Genomic DNA, 18,376 nt, shown 5'->3' with positions numbered 1-18,376 from the left:
ATAGTTTCAGTTGTGCTTGAGCAAACAGATGGTATGTTAAGTCACATGGTGAATTCATGAGACTAATGCACAGATTTAACACATTGATTATATTGTACTTTAGTTTCTTCTCCCAGTTTTAGCTGTTTGGCATGGATTATTGCTTTTGTTACCATATTTCTGTTGAAATGCACTGCTTTTGTTTCAGTTAATTTTGGAAATAATGACTAATTAAGTAAAATAACTTTGTTATTACTAAGCTGGTGTTTGAAACATAAATTAACATGAAATATTAAGGGAAGATTTTAATTTAGATCTCTTTAAACATAAAGTTCATTTCATAGCAAAAGGGGACAGTCTTAGGGTTAAACTTTAGGTCTGTACTATTTTAATCATAATTGTGTTTTTTTTTACTTCAATTTATAAACCTTATATTGGATTCCAATATTAGCACAAAGCCAGTAATTTTAGAGGGAGGTAGCTTGTTTATTATATCAACTCCAGAGCTCAACTGGTACTTATTTTATCACCCCTAAAAGGATGAAAGGCAAAGTAAACCATGACAGGATTTGAGCTTAACCCTTTTGTTACCAACCCGGCTGAAACTGGCTCTGAAACTCTTTTGTTACCATATTTCTGTTGAGATGATCTGTGTTTCTTTCAATTACTTTAAATATAACAAAGAATTTAGTAAAATAACTTAGTTATCATTCAGCTAGTGTTAGGAACATAAATTGTGACTAAGGTTTGGTGGAAGCCCTTAGGACTCATAAGGCTGGAACTTAGCCCCATTTCTGTGGTGCATAAGTGACAGCAATTACAACACTCCCCCTGAATAGAATGCCAGTCCCTCATAATGTTAACTCTCCAGCTATTGCTGAAACTTCTTTAAGGCTCAGTGGACTGGAGCAACATGAAATGAAGTGCTTTGCTCAAAAACACAACACACCACTCAGTCCAGGAATCAAAACCATGATCTTACAGTCTTGAGTGCAACACTCTAACCACTATCCCATGCACCTAGTGGCTAAGAATCTTCACATTGTATGTGTGTATGGTGTTATTATAGCTGTTCATAACTTCACTCAATTATGTATGTATGGTGCCTTTATGCTACTTCATTCAATATTGTGTATATATAAGGTGGCGAGCTGGCAGAATCATTAGCATGCCAGGCGAAATGCTTAGCGGTATTTAGTCTGTCTTTATGTTCTGAGTTCAAATTCCGCCAAGGTCGACTTTGCCTTTCATCCTTTCGGGGTCGAAAAATTAAGTACTAGTTGCATACTGGAGTCAATCTAATCAACTGCCCCCCTCCCCAAAAGTTTTAGGCCTTGTGCCTAGAGTAGAAAAGAATATTGTGTATATGTACACCTCCCTTATCTTTACTCCATGTCTTTACACCACTCCCCAGTTTTAACATAAAATCCTTTCTACTATAGGCAAAAGGCCTGAAATTCGGGGGCAGGAGGCTAATTGATTTCATTGACACCAATACTTGGTTGGTACTTATTTTATCGACCCCCAAAAGGATAAAAGGCAAAGCTGAACTCAGAATGTTAAGACTGGTGAAATGCTGCTAAGCATTTTGCCCGGCATGCTAACAATCCTGCCAGTTTTCCACCTTAATAATAATAATAATAATAATAATAATAATAATAATAATAATAATAATGATGATAATAAGAGCAGTCAGTGAGCGCAAACCTCCACCAAAGCAACATCAATGTCCTCTCAATGATTAACCGGAGATGATTTTTAAAATGAGAATATCTGAAATAAACTTGATTCCTCTCACAAACGAGAATACTAAAAATGAACCCGACCGCTCTCAAAAATTAAGTGAAAAAATCGTTAAAATAATCCAGAATCTTTGTCTGGTACCAGATCAATTCTAAAATCTAATCAGTTTGTGCCAATCATTAGGTCAAACATCCCTGAAAGTTTCATCTGAATCCATCCAGTGGTTCTTGAGATATTTTGTCCACGGGCAAACAAACAAACAAACATGGCTGTAAACAATACCTCCACCTTCACTAAGGCAGAGGTAATAATCCTTTCTGTTATAGGCACAAGGCCTGGAATTTTGGGAAAGGGGACAGTCGATTACATCGACCCCAGCACTCAACTGGTACTTAATTTATCGATCCCGAAAGGATGAAAGGTAAGGTTGATCTCAGTGGAATTTGAACTCAGAACTAAGCATTTCATTCGGCATGCTAACGATTCTGCCAGCTCACCACCTGAATGATGATAATAATAATGGTTTCAAATTTTGCCACAACGGCAGCAATTTGGAGGGAGGGGATGAGTCAATTACCCCCCCCCCCCCTGCACTCACCTGGTATTTATTTTATTGATCCTGAAAAGATGAAAAGCAAAGTCAACCTTGGCAGAATTTGAACCCAGAATGTAGTGGCACACAAAATACCACTAAGCATTTCACCCTGCATGCTAACAATTCTGCTAGTTTGCCACCTGAATAATAATAATAATAATAATAATAATAATAATAATAATAACAACAACAACAACAACAACAACAACAACAACAACAGCAACAGCAACAGCAACAACAACAACAACAACAACAATCCTTTCTGCTACAGGTACAAGGCCTGAAGTTTTGGGTAAGGGTTATATACATCAACCCTAGTAGTATTCATCATCATCATCATCATTATTTAACATCTGCTTTCCATGCTGGCATGGGTTGGATGGTTAGATTGAAAACTGGTAAGCCAGCGTCTGCACCAGGCTCCGATCTGATTCGGCAAGGTTTCTATGGCTAGATGCCCTTCCTAATGCCAACCGCTCCAAGAGTGTAGTGGGTGCTTTCTATGTGCCACCAGCACAGGTGCCAATAACCTGAAACTGGCATAAGCCATAGTTTCGTGTTATTTTATCCCCCCCCCCCCGGGAAGGCTGAAAAGCAAAGTTGACCTCAACAGTATTCGAATTCAAAACATAAGGCCCAGCATGCTAATGATTCTGCCAGCTCACTGCCTCCACAGTTTCAACATAATATAGAATCTCAGTACATTCTTAAACATCCTTTCTGCACAATCATTTATACCACTCAAATTAAACCAGTAATTTGCATTTATACCACTCCTGACTTTACTAATCCAACAAGCCTGAGATTAGGCAAGTGCCTAATTAGTGGATTTTCTGAACCAGTGAAGTTTAGGACAAACAATGGCAAAATATATATAGACTGTATTATACTGTTGATACTGATATAATTTGCCTTTCATCCTTTCGAGGTCAATGAAATAAATACCATTCAAGCACTGGAATTGATGTAATCGACTTAATACCCTTTGTCTGTCCTTGTTTGTCCCCTCTATGTTTAGCCCCTTGTGGGCAATAAAGAAAAAAGAAACTTTAGCATGCCAGGTGAAATGCATAGTGGTATTTTATGTCTTTACGTTCTGAATTCAAATTCCACCAAGATTGACTTTGCCTTTCATCCTTTCGGGAGTCGATTAAATAAGTACCAATTACTCATTGGGGTCGATGTAATTGACTTAATCCCTTTGTCCTTGTTTGTCCCCTCTATGTCTAGCCTCCTGTGGGCAATAAAGAAATAAATATGAATGAATAAATTTTAAAAAATGGTACAATGTGCTGCTCAGGAATTGAACCGATAACCTCATAATCATGAGGCTAATGCCCTAACCATCTGGTTATATGCCTAGTGGTTAGCTTAAGTATATTCTTACTCTTCTCACTAAGCTTTAAGAGTATTCCCACCAATGCTATTTAGATCACCTTGAGTAACAAAAGTTGTGCACTACTTTTTCAAAGTTATTTGGGCATTTAATTGGTCATACTGCTTACTGCATTTGTGTATCTGCTACTTTAGAGACTATATTTTCTGTCACCCTTCCTTTGATTCCACTACACCTTTGATGTGCCCACAGTTTACACTGGGCATACCATATACAATTCCTGACTATACTTTTTCATCATCATCATCATTTAACATCTACCTTTTCCATGCTTGCATGAGCCAGATGCAATTTGCTCAGGCAGATTTTCTACAGTTGGATGCCCTTCCTGTCACCAACATTCACCTGTTTCCAAGCAAGGTAATATTTCCCCATGGCCAGACATATTTTTCACAGAAGACTGGAAACTAATAATATCGGTTGTATGATGATGATGATGCTCGTTTACAACCATCACATGATGTCAAGAGAAATGTACATACTGACACACACACGCACACATATCAACATCATCATTTAACATCCTCTTTCCATGCTGGCATGGGTTGGACAGTTTGACTGGGGACTGGCAATGTTTCTACAGCTGGATGCCCTTCCTAATGCCAACCACTCCCAGAGTGTAGTGTGTGCTTTTTACATGTCACTGGCACGAGGGCCAGCCAAGGGGCACTGACATCGATCACGTTCGGATGATGCTTTTTACGTGCCACCAGCACGGGAGCCATTCAGGGGGCACTGGCATCGACCATGTTCGGATGGTGCTTTTTACATGCCACTGGCATGGGGGTTTCATTCAGTTTCCATTTGCCAGATTCACTCATAAGGCTTTGGACAGCCTGGAGCTATAGTAGAAGTAACTTGCCCAAGGTGCCATGCAGTGGAACTGAACCTAAGAGTACATGGTTGGGAAGCCAGCTTCATACCCACACAACTGGGGCCTGCACCTCATTATTTGGCATGTTAAGCATATGACAGGGCATAATAAAAGTTGCAGAATCCTCTTTTCCTTCTTAATCCATCTCATGTCAGTGTTCGGCACAATAATACTCTATAATATTAGATATGGATAATAATTTACTGCATATTGGCTGTGGCTGTGTGGTAAGAGGCTGGCATCCTAACCACATGGTTTTAGGTTCAGTCCCACCTTGGGCTAGTGTATTCTACTGCAGCCCTGGGTTGAACAAAGTCTTGTGAGTTGATTTGGCAAATGGAAACTGAAAGAAACCTGTAGTGTGTGCGTGTGTGTGTGTTACTGTCTCCTTACCCCGACATCATGTGGTAGTTATAGATTAGTGTAATCAGCATACAAATGGTGTCCTTTCATTTCTAATGTTCTGAGAAAATATGTCTGGTCTCTGGTGATGGGAAAATATTTCCTTACTTGGAAACAAGTTAGGGTTAGCAACAGGAATGATATCCACCCTTAGAAAATCTGCCTTAACAAATTCTGTTTGAACCATGAGAGTATGGAAAAATATACGTTAAACAATGATGTTGTTGTTGATGATGATGATGATGATGATGATGATATTACCCAGAATTGACTAATTTGTGAAAGGAATTATTTTGTAGGTTACCAAAAGTCAAAAACAAGAAAACCCATAAACATTTAAAAGCTAAAATCAATGACAAAACTGATGACAGGTTTGAATATTATTATACACGTTCATGCTCACTGACCCCTCTCTATTATATGGAGACATCTTTTAATTAATGCTGCTATATATGGTCGATTATCGTCATTCAATAATTCTTTGGTATATCTATAGAGTCATTGAATACAGATGATGCCATATATAGTCATGGGCAATGCCTAATACGGTTTTGTAACTACTGTCAATAACTAATATACTGATCAGTTTGTTGCTAACACTGATGTAAATATCACAGCTGGTTATTAAAGTTACTCTGCGTGTGTGTGCGTGTGGTCACTGTTAGTGTTATTGGTATAATGTAACCCAGTACAAACTGTTACATGGTTGGGCTGTCAAAGATTACACCAATCCTCCTTGATAAGTGGTGGGGTTTCATTGGACATGCAGTATGAAAGAAAAATCTGTCAAAAGACAGGTGAACTCAGTAAAGAATGCGGCTATCCAACAGCTGAGAGTGAGAAACCCCTAGTCTTTGTTTAGACATCTCTCTAGGAGAAAGGATTTCTGAGATAAACATCCACCCCCATTGCCTCATTTTGAAACCAGAGATCTTGCTCAGGCTTGTTTCTGGACGACTTGGTTTTGAATGTGAGTCTTAGCAATATTATGCAAGCTGTTATTGGTTTTAAATTTCAGCATGAGCATTGCTTACAGCCATTGTCTTTAACATCTAGGAAAAGATAATATGTCAGTGATGATCAACCAATATGTGTGTGTGTGTATGATTCATCGCTCAAGTTTCCGATATATTGATGTAACTAACAGCCACTGGCATCAATGGTCAACATCAACAGGCTTTCAATGTTATGCTTAAAGTTTCCAAATGTTTCAGAAACTATAAAATATAATGCATTATTTTCATTTTTTTTTTTTCAAGAAGCATTGGAGGCAACTCTGAACATATTTCTGCCTTATGAAGACCTTATCAGTGAAGCACAGTCTTTTCTGTATTTGTCAGACTAATGAGGAAGGAATCTACCAGTGGCACGTAAAAAGCACCAACCAATCGTGGCCATTGCCAGCCTCCTCTGGCCCCTGTGCCGGTGGCACATAAAATGCACCCACTACACTCACGGAGTGGTTAGCATTAGGAAGGGCATCCAGCTGTAGAAGCACTGCCAAATCAGACTGGAGCCTGGTGCAGCCTCCTGGCTTCCCAGACCCTGGTCGAATCGTCCATCCCATGCTAGCATGGAAAACGGACATTAAATGATGATGATGATGATGACAAAGTGTGTGTATTCTATATATATATATACAAATAAGACCAATACCTTGTACATACACTTAGTGATTTTTTGATCGTTACATCAGCAAGTATGGTAAAATCTGTTCTTTGATGATGAGGCCATAATAAGATAAAAATATATCTGTAGTCGTCTTTTTCATTATAGCTAATATAAAAATATTTTTGTCATTTGCTAATATATTTTTACCCTTTTTGTATAAATAATTCTGTTTTGCTTTGCAATGCTTCCTACATTAAATAATATAACACTAATTCAAATATAGGTTTAAACGTATCAATATATTTTAAATATGTACACCCCCCCCCCCTGTTGTCACAAGACACCTGCTTCTATCTCTCTGCCTCTTTGTCACACTCTAACCTTTCTTCCTCGGACACAAGTTCCCTCTCCTCAAATACCCTGCCCCTCTCATAATTCCTTGTCTTGTGAGTTACTCGGTTACTCTGCCAGTGCTGGTGTCACATTAAAAGTATCCAATCCACACAGTAATGAGGCTGGTGTTTTGAAGGGCCTCCAGCTGTAAAAATCATGTCAAAACTAACTTCGCCTGTGCTAGTGCCACTTTAGAAGCATTGAGTCCACTCTGCAGAGTGGTTGGTGTTAGGAAGGGCATCCAGCTGTAAAATCCCTGCCAAAACAGACTCAGTAGCCTAAGGTAGTTTTTCTACGTGGCTGGCTCCTGTCAACCATCCTAACCATGCATGCAAGGAGATGGACATTAAATGATGATGATGACGATGGTGATGACAGGCATGGCTGTGTGGTCAAGAAGCTTGGTTTGCAGCTATGCGGTTTTGTTTCAGTCCCACTACACAGCTCCTCAGGAAAATGTCCACTATAGCTCGGGGCCAACCAATACTGTTTGAGCAAACATGACAGAAGGAAATTGTGTGAAAGCCTGTTGTGTATATGTGTGTCTTTGTTTGTCTCACTCACACACCACTTGACCACTGGTGTTGGTTTGTTTATATCCCTGTAAATTAGTGGATCGGCAAAAGGGAACGATAGAATAAGTGTAAGACTTAGAAAAATAGATCCTGGGGTCAATTTGCTTAACTAAAAACCATTCAAGGTCATACCCCAGCATGGTTGCAGCTCCGTTACTGAAACTGGTAAACTGTAAAAGATATAAATGCAACCTAAAATACTGAATTACTTTAGTCATCTTGTATAATGATTCATTTTGTAAATGTTTCAAATTCTCACCAGCAGCTGTCCGTTACTATTTCTTTATTGATAATTTTATGTGACTTTTAGGCAGATTACATGACAGTCTACAGGAATGCCAATAATCTGAAAATCAGCTGTCCTGTTGTCAGTCACATGATTCAGCAAAACATTTGCTGTCACAGCTCCAATATTAAACTACACTGGAATTAAATATGTGTTCAAGCATCATCATGTAATGTCCATTTTCCAGGCTGACATGGGCTGAATTTTGCAACAGGATGTGATGAGCTACAGATATGTATCAAGCTCTAGTGTCTGCTCTTGCATGCTTTCAATGGCTCTATGCCATTCCTAATGCCAGCCACTGTACAGTGTGTACTGAGGACTTTTTTTTTTGTTTTTCTTTTCATGGCACCAGCACTAGTGAGGTCATCAGGTTAGTTGCAGGACAAAGAAGGTACCTTCCCTTGACTGAATGTAGGTGTAGCAGGCAGGGAGGTGGCTTTATGCCTGGTGTTGAAAGGCTAAAAAGTAAGATAGAGAGACAGGAACATGTGTCTGATACTGAATTAATCCAGTTATACAAATCTAAGACTAGTTCTAAAATGTTTCAGATATATTTGAACTTGGCTTTTCACTGCATCTTGTCACAGAGAAAACAATTCTCACTTAAGATAAAAGAGTGTTAAAATATCATAGTCAACTCAGAGCACCCTCTGTTACACCGATGGAGGCATTTTGAATTTGTTTGTTCTCTTCAGCACCAGATACCAAGAGAGCCAACTCTGAGTCAATTCAGAGGCAAATCTTCTTTTATCATAAAATACGTAAATATTATTTGCTGATTGCACTTATGGGCTGTTAGGCCAGAACAAATATCTCAGTAGATTCCTGAAGCAGTCATGGAAAATATACAAACTAGGACCAGTTCGTATATGTTTGAGAGATATTTGAAGCAGTAAGGGCTTTTCGCTGTATTTTGTCATGGAGAAAAAAATTCTCATTTAGGACAAAAATATACCAGCTTCTTGACAAAGGAAGAATATACAGGGCTTCATGATCTTGGTGTATTTTCTTTAGTGACTCTTACATAGTCAGTTAGTCAGTAACCCCTTAGTAATTGCTTTAACCCTTTCGTTACTGTATTTATTTTGAGATGCTCTGTTTACTTCAATTACTTTAAATATAACAAAGAATTTAGTAAAATAAGTTAGTTATCATTCAGCTAGTGTTAGGAACAAAAATTGTGATTAAGGTTTGGTGGAAGATTTTAATTCAAAACTTATGAAAACAAGTTTCAGCTGGGTTGGTAACGAAAGGATTAAATATATAATGGAATATATATTGCCACTAACTAAAATCTTCAAATTATATCTTTTTTGTGTGTGTATTCATTGGAGATAGGAGTTTGCCTGACATACCTACATTTTGGAAGGGCGGTGAAACCAGAGTTTTTCTCCTCCTCCTCCCCATCATCATTGATTTCATCCTCTTAATGTTCATTTTACATCTCTACATGTACTTCATACAATTCTGCATCATATCAGTTGTATGGACCAAAATTCTCAAATCTCACCTACCATATTTACTTGTGTAGAATGCAAAACATTCAATACAAAAACAGGTCAGAATTGGGTGCATACCTTTTTATATAAAAGGAGGATAAATTATATGAGTGATTTTTAGATACGAAATGTGAAGATCACAATGTATTGGACATTCATTTAATAAATACAATATTTATTTTTGGGGTGAGGATCTTCATGATGTATCTCTGTTAAAAGTTGCCCTCAAACATTTGACTAAGACCACTACAAACCATGTTATACTTCATATCAGTGATTAGCACCTTAGGTATTTCACTTTTCTTGTTGCTTTTATATAGTATTACTTCTTTAGTCTCATGAAGGCACATGGCTCAGTGGTTAGAGTGCTGGGTTCACAATCATGAGGTTGTGAGTTCAATTCCTAGATTGAGCTGTGTGTTGTGTTCTTGAACTAGACACTTTATTTTATGTTGCTCCAGTTCACTCATCTGTAGAAATGAGTTGCAAAGTCACTGGTGCCAAGCTGTATTGGTCTTTGCCTTTCTCTTGGATGACATCAGAGGCATGGAGTGGGGAAGCTGGTCTGCATGGGCAACTGCTGGTCTTCCATAAACAAACAACCTTGCTCAGACTTTTGCCTCAGAGGGGAACTTTCTAGGTACAATCCCATGGTCATTCACGACCAAAGGGAGTCTTTACCCATTATCTATTTTATTTTTACCTATGGGCTTCTTTGATTAGTATTTTATTCTGATGGAATCCCATAGCTCTTCAATGATTTAAAACTAGTTTGATAGATACTTCTTTGAAAATTCTTATTTCATTTTTCACCCATTCATTTGTGATGGTTTGCAGCAGTATTCTCTGAGAGAACATGTTTCAGTTTCCAGAAGCATGTTAAACTATGACAAACATTAGAGAAAGAAACTTGACTGCTTCTTGCAATAAATACATCAAAAGCAAAATTCTTTTTTCATGGACCCTTAAACTACTCCTGTCAATCCCCAATTTACTATTTTGCTTGTGCAAACCCCCAAAACTGGGGTCTTATATAGACCCCAGTTGAAAACCACTGGTCTAACCTGTGCCATCGTCGATGACATATGTTAACTGATGGTGATAATCAGTGGTGGACTAGATCTAAAAGTATTGGTTGCCTGAAGACTAAGGGGGCTCATCCACAACTACAAGGGGGCCCACCCGCAACTACAAGGGGGCCCACCCGCGACTACAAGGGATCCCACCCGCGACTACAATGCTATCATTTATTTTTTTTTTTTTTGTTAAAAGTATTCTTTTCATCTGTCTACAAACACAGCAAGGCTGAAATAATTAATGCATTCTTCCAGGAGTGAATAAAAAAAATTCCCAAACTTGAGGGGATGAACCCCTTAGATACTAACATGGGCCCCCATATATGGATTCTAATGGCACAGGGGCCCACTTGCCATCGGGCAAGCTGGCAACCTGACCAGTCCGCCACTGGTGATAATGATGATACTGTTGCTGTCTTTAAACATATTTTAACCTCCAGAAAAAATAATAATACATTTATGCTGCTTTCATCTGCTTTGATGTTTTACTATGTCTCTTTGTTGTTACTAATAAGGTGTTGGGGGAAAAATGCTTTTAACACTGTGGCTCTGTATTTGCTGTTGTATTTGATAATTTCAGCTGTTCAGATGCTGATGATTTGGCATGACTTACTGGACAGTCTGTTTACGCACAGGAACCGAACACACACACACATGCATATAAACAGAAAGAGAGAGTGATGTAGGGAGATAACAAGACAAACATTAAAACCAAATGCGCACACACACACACACATACACACACGCATGCATATAACAAGACATACATTAAAACATTTGATGTCAAATGAGTCAGTATCAAATCAGCGACTCCAGACAGGCAGTGCCAAAGAGGCAATGCCGAAATGTATCAAACCCTGAAATTCTACCCATAGGAGATGCAACATTGTAGATCAACATCATCATCCTCATCATCATTTTAGCATCCACTTTTCCATACTTTCAGAGGTCAAGCAGAATTTATTGAAGCAGATTTTCTACGGATAGATGCCCTTCCTGTCGTCAACCTTCACCTGTTTCCGAGTAAAATTAATATATTTCTGCTTGAATGAAGGTGACACTCAAAACCATCACATGATATCAAAACAAGAAGACACAAATACATATGTTTTGATGAATTAATTCTCATATGCTGTGAGAAAGATCACTTGTGCTGTGCATAGAACTGAATCAATAATTGCTGATATGTTAATGAACATGATGCAAGATTGGTTAAAACGTGATTTGATGAAACAATTGTAAACAATGCATTAAAAGAATATTGCTAACTCCATTCTGTGGCGAGTTTGTGGATTTTCTGTTTATTGAAGATGTAGCTTCATAAGGAAACTTCCACCTTTCTAATAGTTGCTACCTGTAGAAGGGTTTCATGAGGTAAATGCTTGGATTATATGTCCCAACTTACCTGCAACAGATATATTTAAATATACACACAAACACACACATACATTCTTTCAGTTTCCACCTATGAGATCCACTCACAAGGCTTTAGTTGGTCCTGGTCTATAGCAGAAGACAGTTGTCCAGTGTCCTTTGCAGTAGGACTGAACCTGAGACCATGTCGTTCTGAAGCAAATGACACAGCCACATATCTGCACCTTTGTAATATGCAATAAATTCTGATTCAATTTCTAGTGGAGCTACTTTCATTTTCTCTTATTCCATGCACTTCTGGCTATGTCCACCTTCGGTTAACAGCCTTGAAAGAATTGACTTTTTCTTGATATACTACAATGAGATGAAACCTTTAAAAATGACCCATTGACCCGCTAATGGTCAAGAGGACCATTTCCAATATACGGTTATATTTGTCTGTGTAAATTTTTGATTTTGCGTATTTTTTAATAGATTTCCTGATGTATGTTGTTGTTGTCGTTGTTCTATACTTTTTCTGTTTATTACAAAAATTGTTTAATTTCCATACATATTTCAGCTTACAAGAAATTCAAGAAGATGAGCTCGATTCAGAACAGCTAAAAAAGGAAGCTAGTGAGATTAGTGAAAGGTTTGTTGTAATTTTTTTGTCTTAAAAAATGGTATAATCAACTGACACTCACTTACGATGATGGGAATTCCAGTTGATCCGATCAACAGAACAGCCTACTCTTTGAAATCAATGTGCAAATAGCTAAGAACTCCACAGATATGTGTACCCTTAGCATAGTTTTGAGAGAGATTCAGCATGACATACAATGTAACAAGGCTGGCCCTTTGAATTAAGGGCACAACTCATTTTTGCTTGCTGAGTAGACTGGAGCAACATGAAATAAAGTGTCTTGCTCAAGGACACACTGTACCACTGGGTATCAAACTCACAACTTTATGATTATGGGCCAAATACCCCAACCACTAAGCCATATGCTCTCACTGATGTTATTGACACCATAAATCTGATTGACGAGCCTTCAGATGCCAACACTTTACAACTCTTGGCTCACTGTATTTTCTCTTTATATCTTCTAACACTGTCACAACAGTCTCTATATTTCCTTCTGACATTACTCAGTTCATTAATTTCTCTCTTCCTCACCCTCAGATCAGTGCAGGTATGGCTGTCTGGTTAAGAAGCTCACCTCACAACAACATGAATTTCATTGGTCCAGTGCCATCCTTGAGTTTTTATCCAGTCTTTTTCTTCTAGAATCACACCTCCATGAAATTTCACTCTCTACCCATGTTTTCCCTAGTGACCGGAAACTGATTGGCTTGGCTTGATTCATCTTGCTTTAGATAAATACTCTGAGTAGCAAAGTACAGTAAAGACTATAGAATTAACCCTTTTAAAACGGTTGACGTAAATTTACGCTAACAATGTACATACTTTAAATCGATCGACTTAATTATACACCACCTGACGTAATTATACACAACCTGTTGCCTGAATTAGTACTGGTCCACCTGGCAACTGATAAGCTGGTTAGATGTTTCATGTAAATATTTACAGCCCGGATGTAGGCTTTATTCCTATATAAGCTGTAGTTTTAGTGATTATACCACATTAGCAATATGGCATCCAAGGATTCTGCTGTAGCTGAATCTTCTGGTCTTGCACGTAATTTATGGTTGAATCCCACCACACTGACTTCATCATTACATCCTGCTATACCAGCTTCATTGTGTTCATCATCACGTCATGCCACACTCCTGCTTCCCTCACATTCTATTACGCCAGTTCCATCAGCATCGTTGTCATGTCTTGCCACTCCAGGCCTGTCAACTTCATCATCGCATCCTGTTTTGTCAAATTTACAGTCATCACGTCCTATCACTCCAGCTACGTTAACTTCATCGTTGTGTCATGTTTTGTCGAATTTACAGTCATCACACTAAACTACACCAGGCCCCACCACTTCACCAGTTGTTTCTTCTGGTCTATATGATGACTCAGAGAGTGAGTATTTTCAGAATCAGATGATTCAACAGAATGTCATGTGGTGACCGAGACATAATTTTCTCTGATGGCATGGGTTTACTGATATGCCTGGTATAAAGGCAAACCTTGAACATGGAAGTTCGCCATTGGAAATCTTCCATGAGTTTTTGATGGATGAAATGTTCCGATATATAGCAGACGAAACAGATGACTATGCTGAAAACCATCCCCAGCATGTGAGACCCGGGCATGGCGGTGATTGGTTTCCAACCATAGGGGACAAAATCAAAGTTCTGCTTGCCCTGCTGATGGGCATTGTGAGGAAACCAACCCTGGTGTCATATTACAATTAGGATCCAGCCACATTGACACCTTTATTTCCGGAAACAATTTCACATGATCAATGTTTGGCACTTCTTCGAAATCTATATTTCGTATTGCCCACAAGGGGCTAAACATAGAGGGGACAGACAAAAGGATTAAGTCGACTACATCGACCCCAGTGCGTAACTGGTACTTAATTTATCGACCCCAAAAGGATGAAAGGCAAAGTCGACCTCGGCGGAATTTGAACTCAGAACGTAACAGCAGACAAAATACTGCTAAGCATTTCACCCGGCGTGCTAACGTTTCTGCCAGCTCGCCGCCTTCGAAATCTGTATTTCAACTCAAGCAACAACCAGGATGACACACTGCACAAAATACATCCTATCATTGACAAAGTGGCTGAAAATTTCAGAACAGTGTATGTCCCCACACAGGACATTTGCACGGACAAGAATTTGTAGAAATTCAAGGGAAAGCTCTGATTCAAACAATACAACCTGACCAAACATGCCCGCTTTGGAGTCAAGATTTATAAAGTATGCCAATCAACTGGCAGAGCCTGTGGGTACGCATGGAATTACAAAATCTACACTGGTTAGGACAGACTGGATCTTCCAGCGTCTACTCTAGCATCAACTGGTGTATTGTCGCTGAATGAAAACTGGTTTGACAAAGGCTACAATATTTATATGGACAACTGGTTTTCCAGTCCAGACCTCTTCCTGCAACTGCAGGTGAGGAGTAATGCCTGTGGGACTGTGAGGATGCACAGGAAAAACATGCCGCCCAATCATCTCAAGATAAAACTTTGAAAGGAGGAAACAGTGTACCGATGGACCAATAGTAGCATTCTCACTCTAGTGTGGCATAAGAAAAACGTCTGCATATTATCCACAATGCATTTTGCAAGCATGAAGGACACTAGGAAAGAAGATGCAGACAGTAATGCCATAATGAAACCGGGTGTAGTTGTTTCATACAATGGAGGGATGGGCAGGGTTGACCACTCAGATCAAATCAGTGAGAAAATTTGTGAAATGGTACAAAAGATTTTCTTGTATATAGTTGACATGTGTGTTGTGAACTCACATTTGATTTGGCAGATGCTTGACGATGTGGGAGATAGATTGACATTCAGGAATCTATTGTTCCATGAAATGACAGAAGCACCAAGTACAGAATGCATGGGTATTCCCATGCCGGAATCTCTCCTTACTGCATGTTGAAGGGATGTGGACATTTTTCATAACTGTTTCCCACCACCACCAAGAAGACAAATGTTTCAAAGAGATGCACAGTATGTAAAGTAAAGGAAAATGTAAGGAAACTAGACACCATTGTTCACAATGTGATATGCCACTGAGTGTGGTACCCTCTTTTGAACTCTACCACACTAAAGTCAATTTTTGAATTCACATGATTGTAAATGTATGTAGTTGATCTGACTTGTGCTGTCGAGTGATCTTATTCAGGAATGATATCGCATGAGTGTCCTGCATGGGGATACAGTTTAGGTAAATAAACAATACTTGCAGTAAAGCGGTTGACATAAATATGCACCGAACATTATCTCACATTGAGTGCTGACCTCAATCAGCGCGATTACCATTGCCACGTGCAGGCAACTGAATGAATCACTGCCATAAACTGGTTAATAAAGTGTTCCATCAACAATCTGAATTCACAACTTCCTGTAGACCTAGATTTTGATAAAAACATTCATTGCCACACCCATCTTTATTTTGATTAATTCTATTATACCTTACAGAGAGCTTTATGGTGTTAACATATCAATACAATTATCTATTTTGCAATTTTTCTTTTTTTTGTATGTACGTTACCATCTATTGCTTCTTACTCCATAAACCACTCCTATTTTCCTTACATTCTCCGAACCAAACCAAGTCTGTCCATTTTCTTTACATTCTCCGAACCAAATTAAGTCCCACCATTTCCCACACTTCTATTCTCAACTCTACTGTCTGCACTCTTTCACACATTCATGAGCCTACATAACCCACCCTGCCACCCTTGGTTCTCTTGCTCTCTATCCCCCCCCCCCCCACATCATCATCATCATTCAACATCCATTTTCCATGCTGACATGGGTTGGACAGTTTGACAGGAGCTGGAAATCCAGAGAGCTGCACCAGGCTCCAGTTGTTTGTTTTGGCATGGTTTCTACAGCTGGATGCCCTTCCTAGCACTTACCACTTTCCAGAGTATACTGGGTGCTTTTTATGTGACACCAGCACAGGTGAATTTTACATGGCACTGGCACACACTAAAACAACTGACAACTCCCAGATAATTCCTTTTTACCTGTTATCATGTTATTTTATTATATTAGATGTGTTATACCATATACCCCCCTCCCCACTGAAGAAAGTGGTCTTTGAATTTTACATTAAGTATCTAATTCTATATTTCAGATTCGCTGAACTGCAATTTCCAGCACCATACATTCCTGAAGCAGTTGTTTCCGATTCTGAAATTAATTAGCTGGGAAACCTTTATTCTGTGTAAATTTTAATACTGTCCAAATCTTATTTTCAAAAAAATGTATCATTTAAGTCCAGCTCTCATTTTGGAACTGATTGTCATCTTCACAATGTTTCATTATTACTACTAATTCCATTATTTTCTTGTGAAATAGACTGGCTGTTTATATTTATATACTATGGTACCCTATACATTGGACCACAATAGTTAACCATGATATTAGATCTGGTTCTTTCTCAATTTATGCCTTTGCAATGATATAGATTTTTCCACCACAACTGGGATTTCTGTTAAGAGCAAATGTGCCTTAATGTAAATTTTGTCAACTGTATCACAATTATCAAAAATAACAGAATAGAAGTCTCTGAATTTAATCATGTTTACTGCAGCAACAGAACCAAACATCTGTTACACACCTGAAGAAATTGCTCTGAAGGGAAGGTAACTTTATGGATTATGATAAATTATTTAAAGCAGCAACCAGGTAATACCCTTCCAGTTTCAACATTACAATCATCCTGGAAAAGTGGCTGATGATCTTGAAATTTCTATGGGTACAAGTTATAAAATAGACAGCATGATCTTCATAAGATGCAAAATAAACATCCTCACTCTTACCCTTTCTCTTAAAATATTCTGTAATGCAAGATGTCAAAGTAGTGTTTGGTATTTTATTGCTACACTTCATCTTGGGATCATTTCTAGTTTCGTTTGTATCAGAGATTTGGTGAAATGTTTCGAACTGGTTCATCTATGCAGTTAATGATAAACAGGAGCCCAAGTACAAGGTGCTTAGCTGTCAAAGTATGGCTTAGGAATGGCCAGCCAGTAAAATTACTATGAATAAAACAGTATAAATAAATAAAGTTGCTCCTATTTTGTAAACAAGTCTTCTTTCTCCTTCCAATTTTTTCTTATAATTTGTGTATCTCTGCAGACGTGGCAGTGTGGTTAAGAAGTTTTCTTTTGAATCACATGATTTGGGGTTCAGTCCTACTGTATGTCTCTTTATGTAAGCATCTTTCTCTAGCCCCAGGCTGACCAAAGCCTTGTGAATGGACATGGCAGGCAGAAACTGAAAGAAGCCCATTGTATATGTGTGCATGTGTGTGTGTGTGTGTCCTTGTCTTGATATCATGACATTTGTAAATGAGTGTCACTGTCAAACAAGCAGTGTCGTTCATTTCCAATATTCTGTGGAAGCATGTCTGGCCATGAGAAAATATTTAACTTGCTTGAAAAAAGATGGAGGTTGAAACAGGAAAGGCATCCAGTCACAGAAAATCTACCTCAGTAAACTCTATTCAACCCATACAAAAATAGAAGACATTAAAATGATGATGATGATCAACTTCAGTACTTAACAGGTACTTTATTTTATCAACTTCCAAAATGACACGGTTGACCACGGCAGTATTTGAACTCAGAACACAAAGAGTTGAAAGAAATACCAGTAAGCATTTTCTGCCTCATCCTAACAATTTTGCCAGCTTGTCAGCTTAATAATAATAATAATAATAATAATAATAATAATAACAATAATAATAATAATAATAATAATTTCTTACTGAGGCACAACAACAAATGTTAAGAGAGAAGAGCTGTTGATTTAATGAAACTCAGGACTTGACTGATACTTTGTTTTATTGGTATATATGTATATAAGTGTTTGTGTCAGAGTGACTGTGTTTCCCCTCATCTTCACATGTGTTCACTGGTTGTAAATGAAAACCTTCCTGTTC

The 18,376-nt window shown here is 38.3% G+C and overlaps 1 protein-coding gene across 6 annotated transcripts in view; it reads left to right on the top strand.

Moving 5' to 3' along the window:
- LOC106883543 (inhibitor of nuclear factor kappa-B kinase subunit epsilon) overlaps positions 1-17,519 on the top strand; it is an 84,017-nt gene extending 66,498 nt beyond the window's left edge. For 3 of the 6 annotated variants that reach the window (XM_014934584.3, XM_014934599.3, XM_014934591.3), the window contains exons 19-21: positions 5,289-5,360; positions 12,366-12,437; positions 16,565-17,519. In XM_014934584.3, the coding sequence (XP_014790070.1) occupies positions 5,289-5,360; positions 12,366-12,437; positions 16,565-16,634 (214 nt within the window). In that variant the 3' untranslated portion in view covers positions 16,635-17,519. The remainder of the gene's footprint in view (positions 1-5,288; positions 5,361-12,365; positions 12,438-16,564) is intronic. The other 3 variants (XM_014934607.3, XM_089350301.1, XM_089350300.1) reach the window with 1 other exon arrangement.
- Positions 17,520-18,376: the final 857 nt, after the last annotated feature.

Source organism: Octopus bimaculoides, chromosome 4 (assembly GCF_046866305.1).
Source record: "Octopus bimaculoides isolate indiv1 chromosome 4, ASM4686630v1, whole genome shotgun sequence".
NCBI classification, from domain to species: domain Eukaryota; kingdom Metazoa; phylum Mollusca; class Cephalopoda; order Octopoda; family Octopodidae; genus Octopus; species Octopus bimaculoides.
This window is presented reverse-complemented; position numbering and strand designations above follow the sequence as displayed.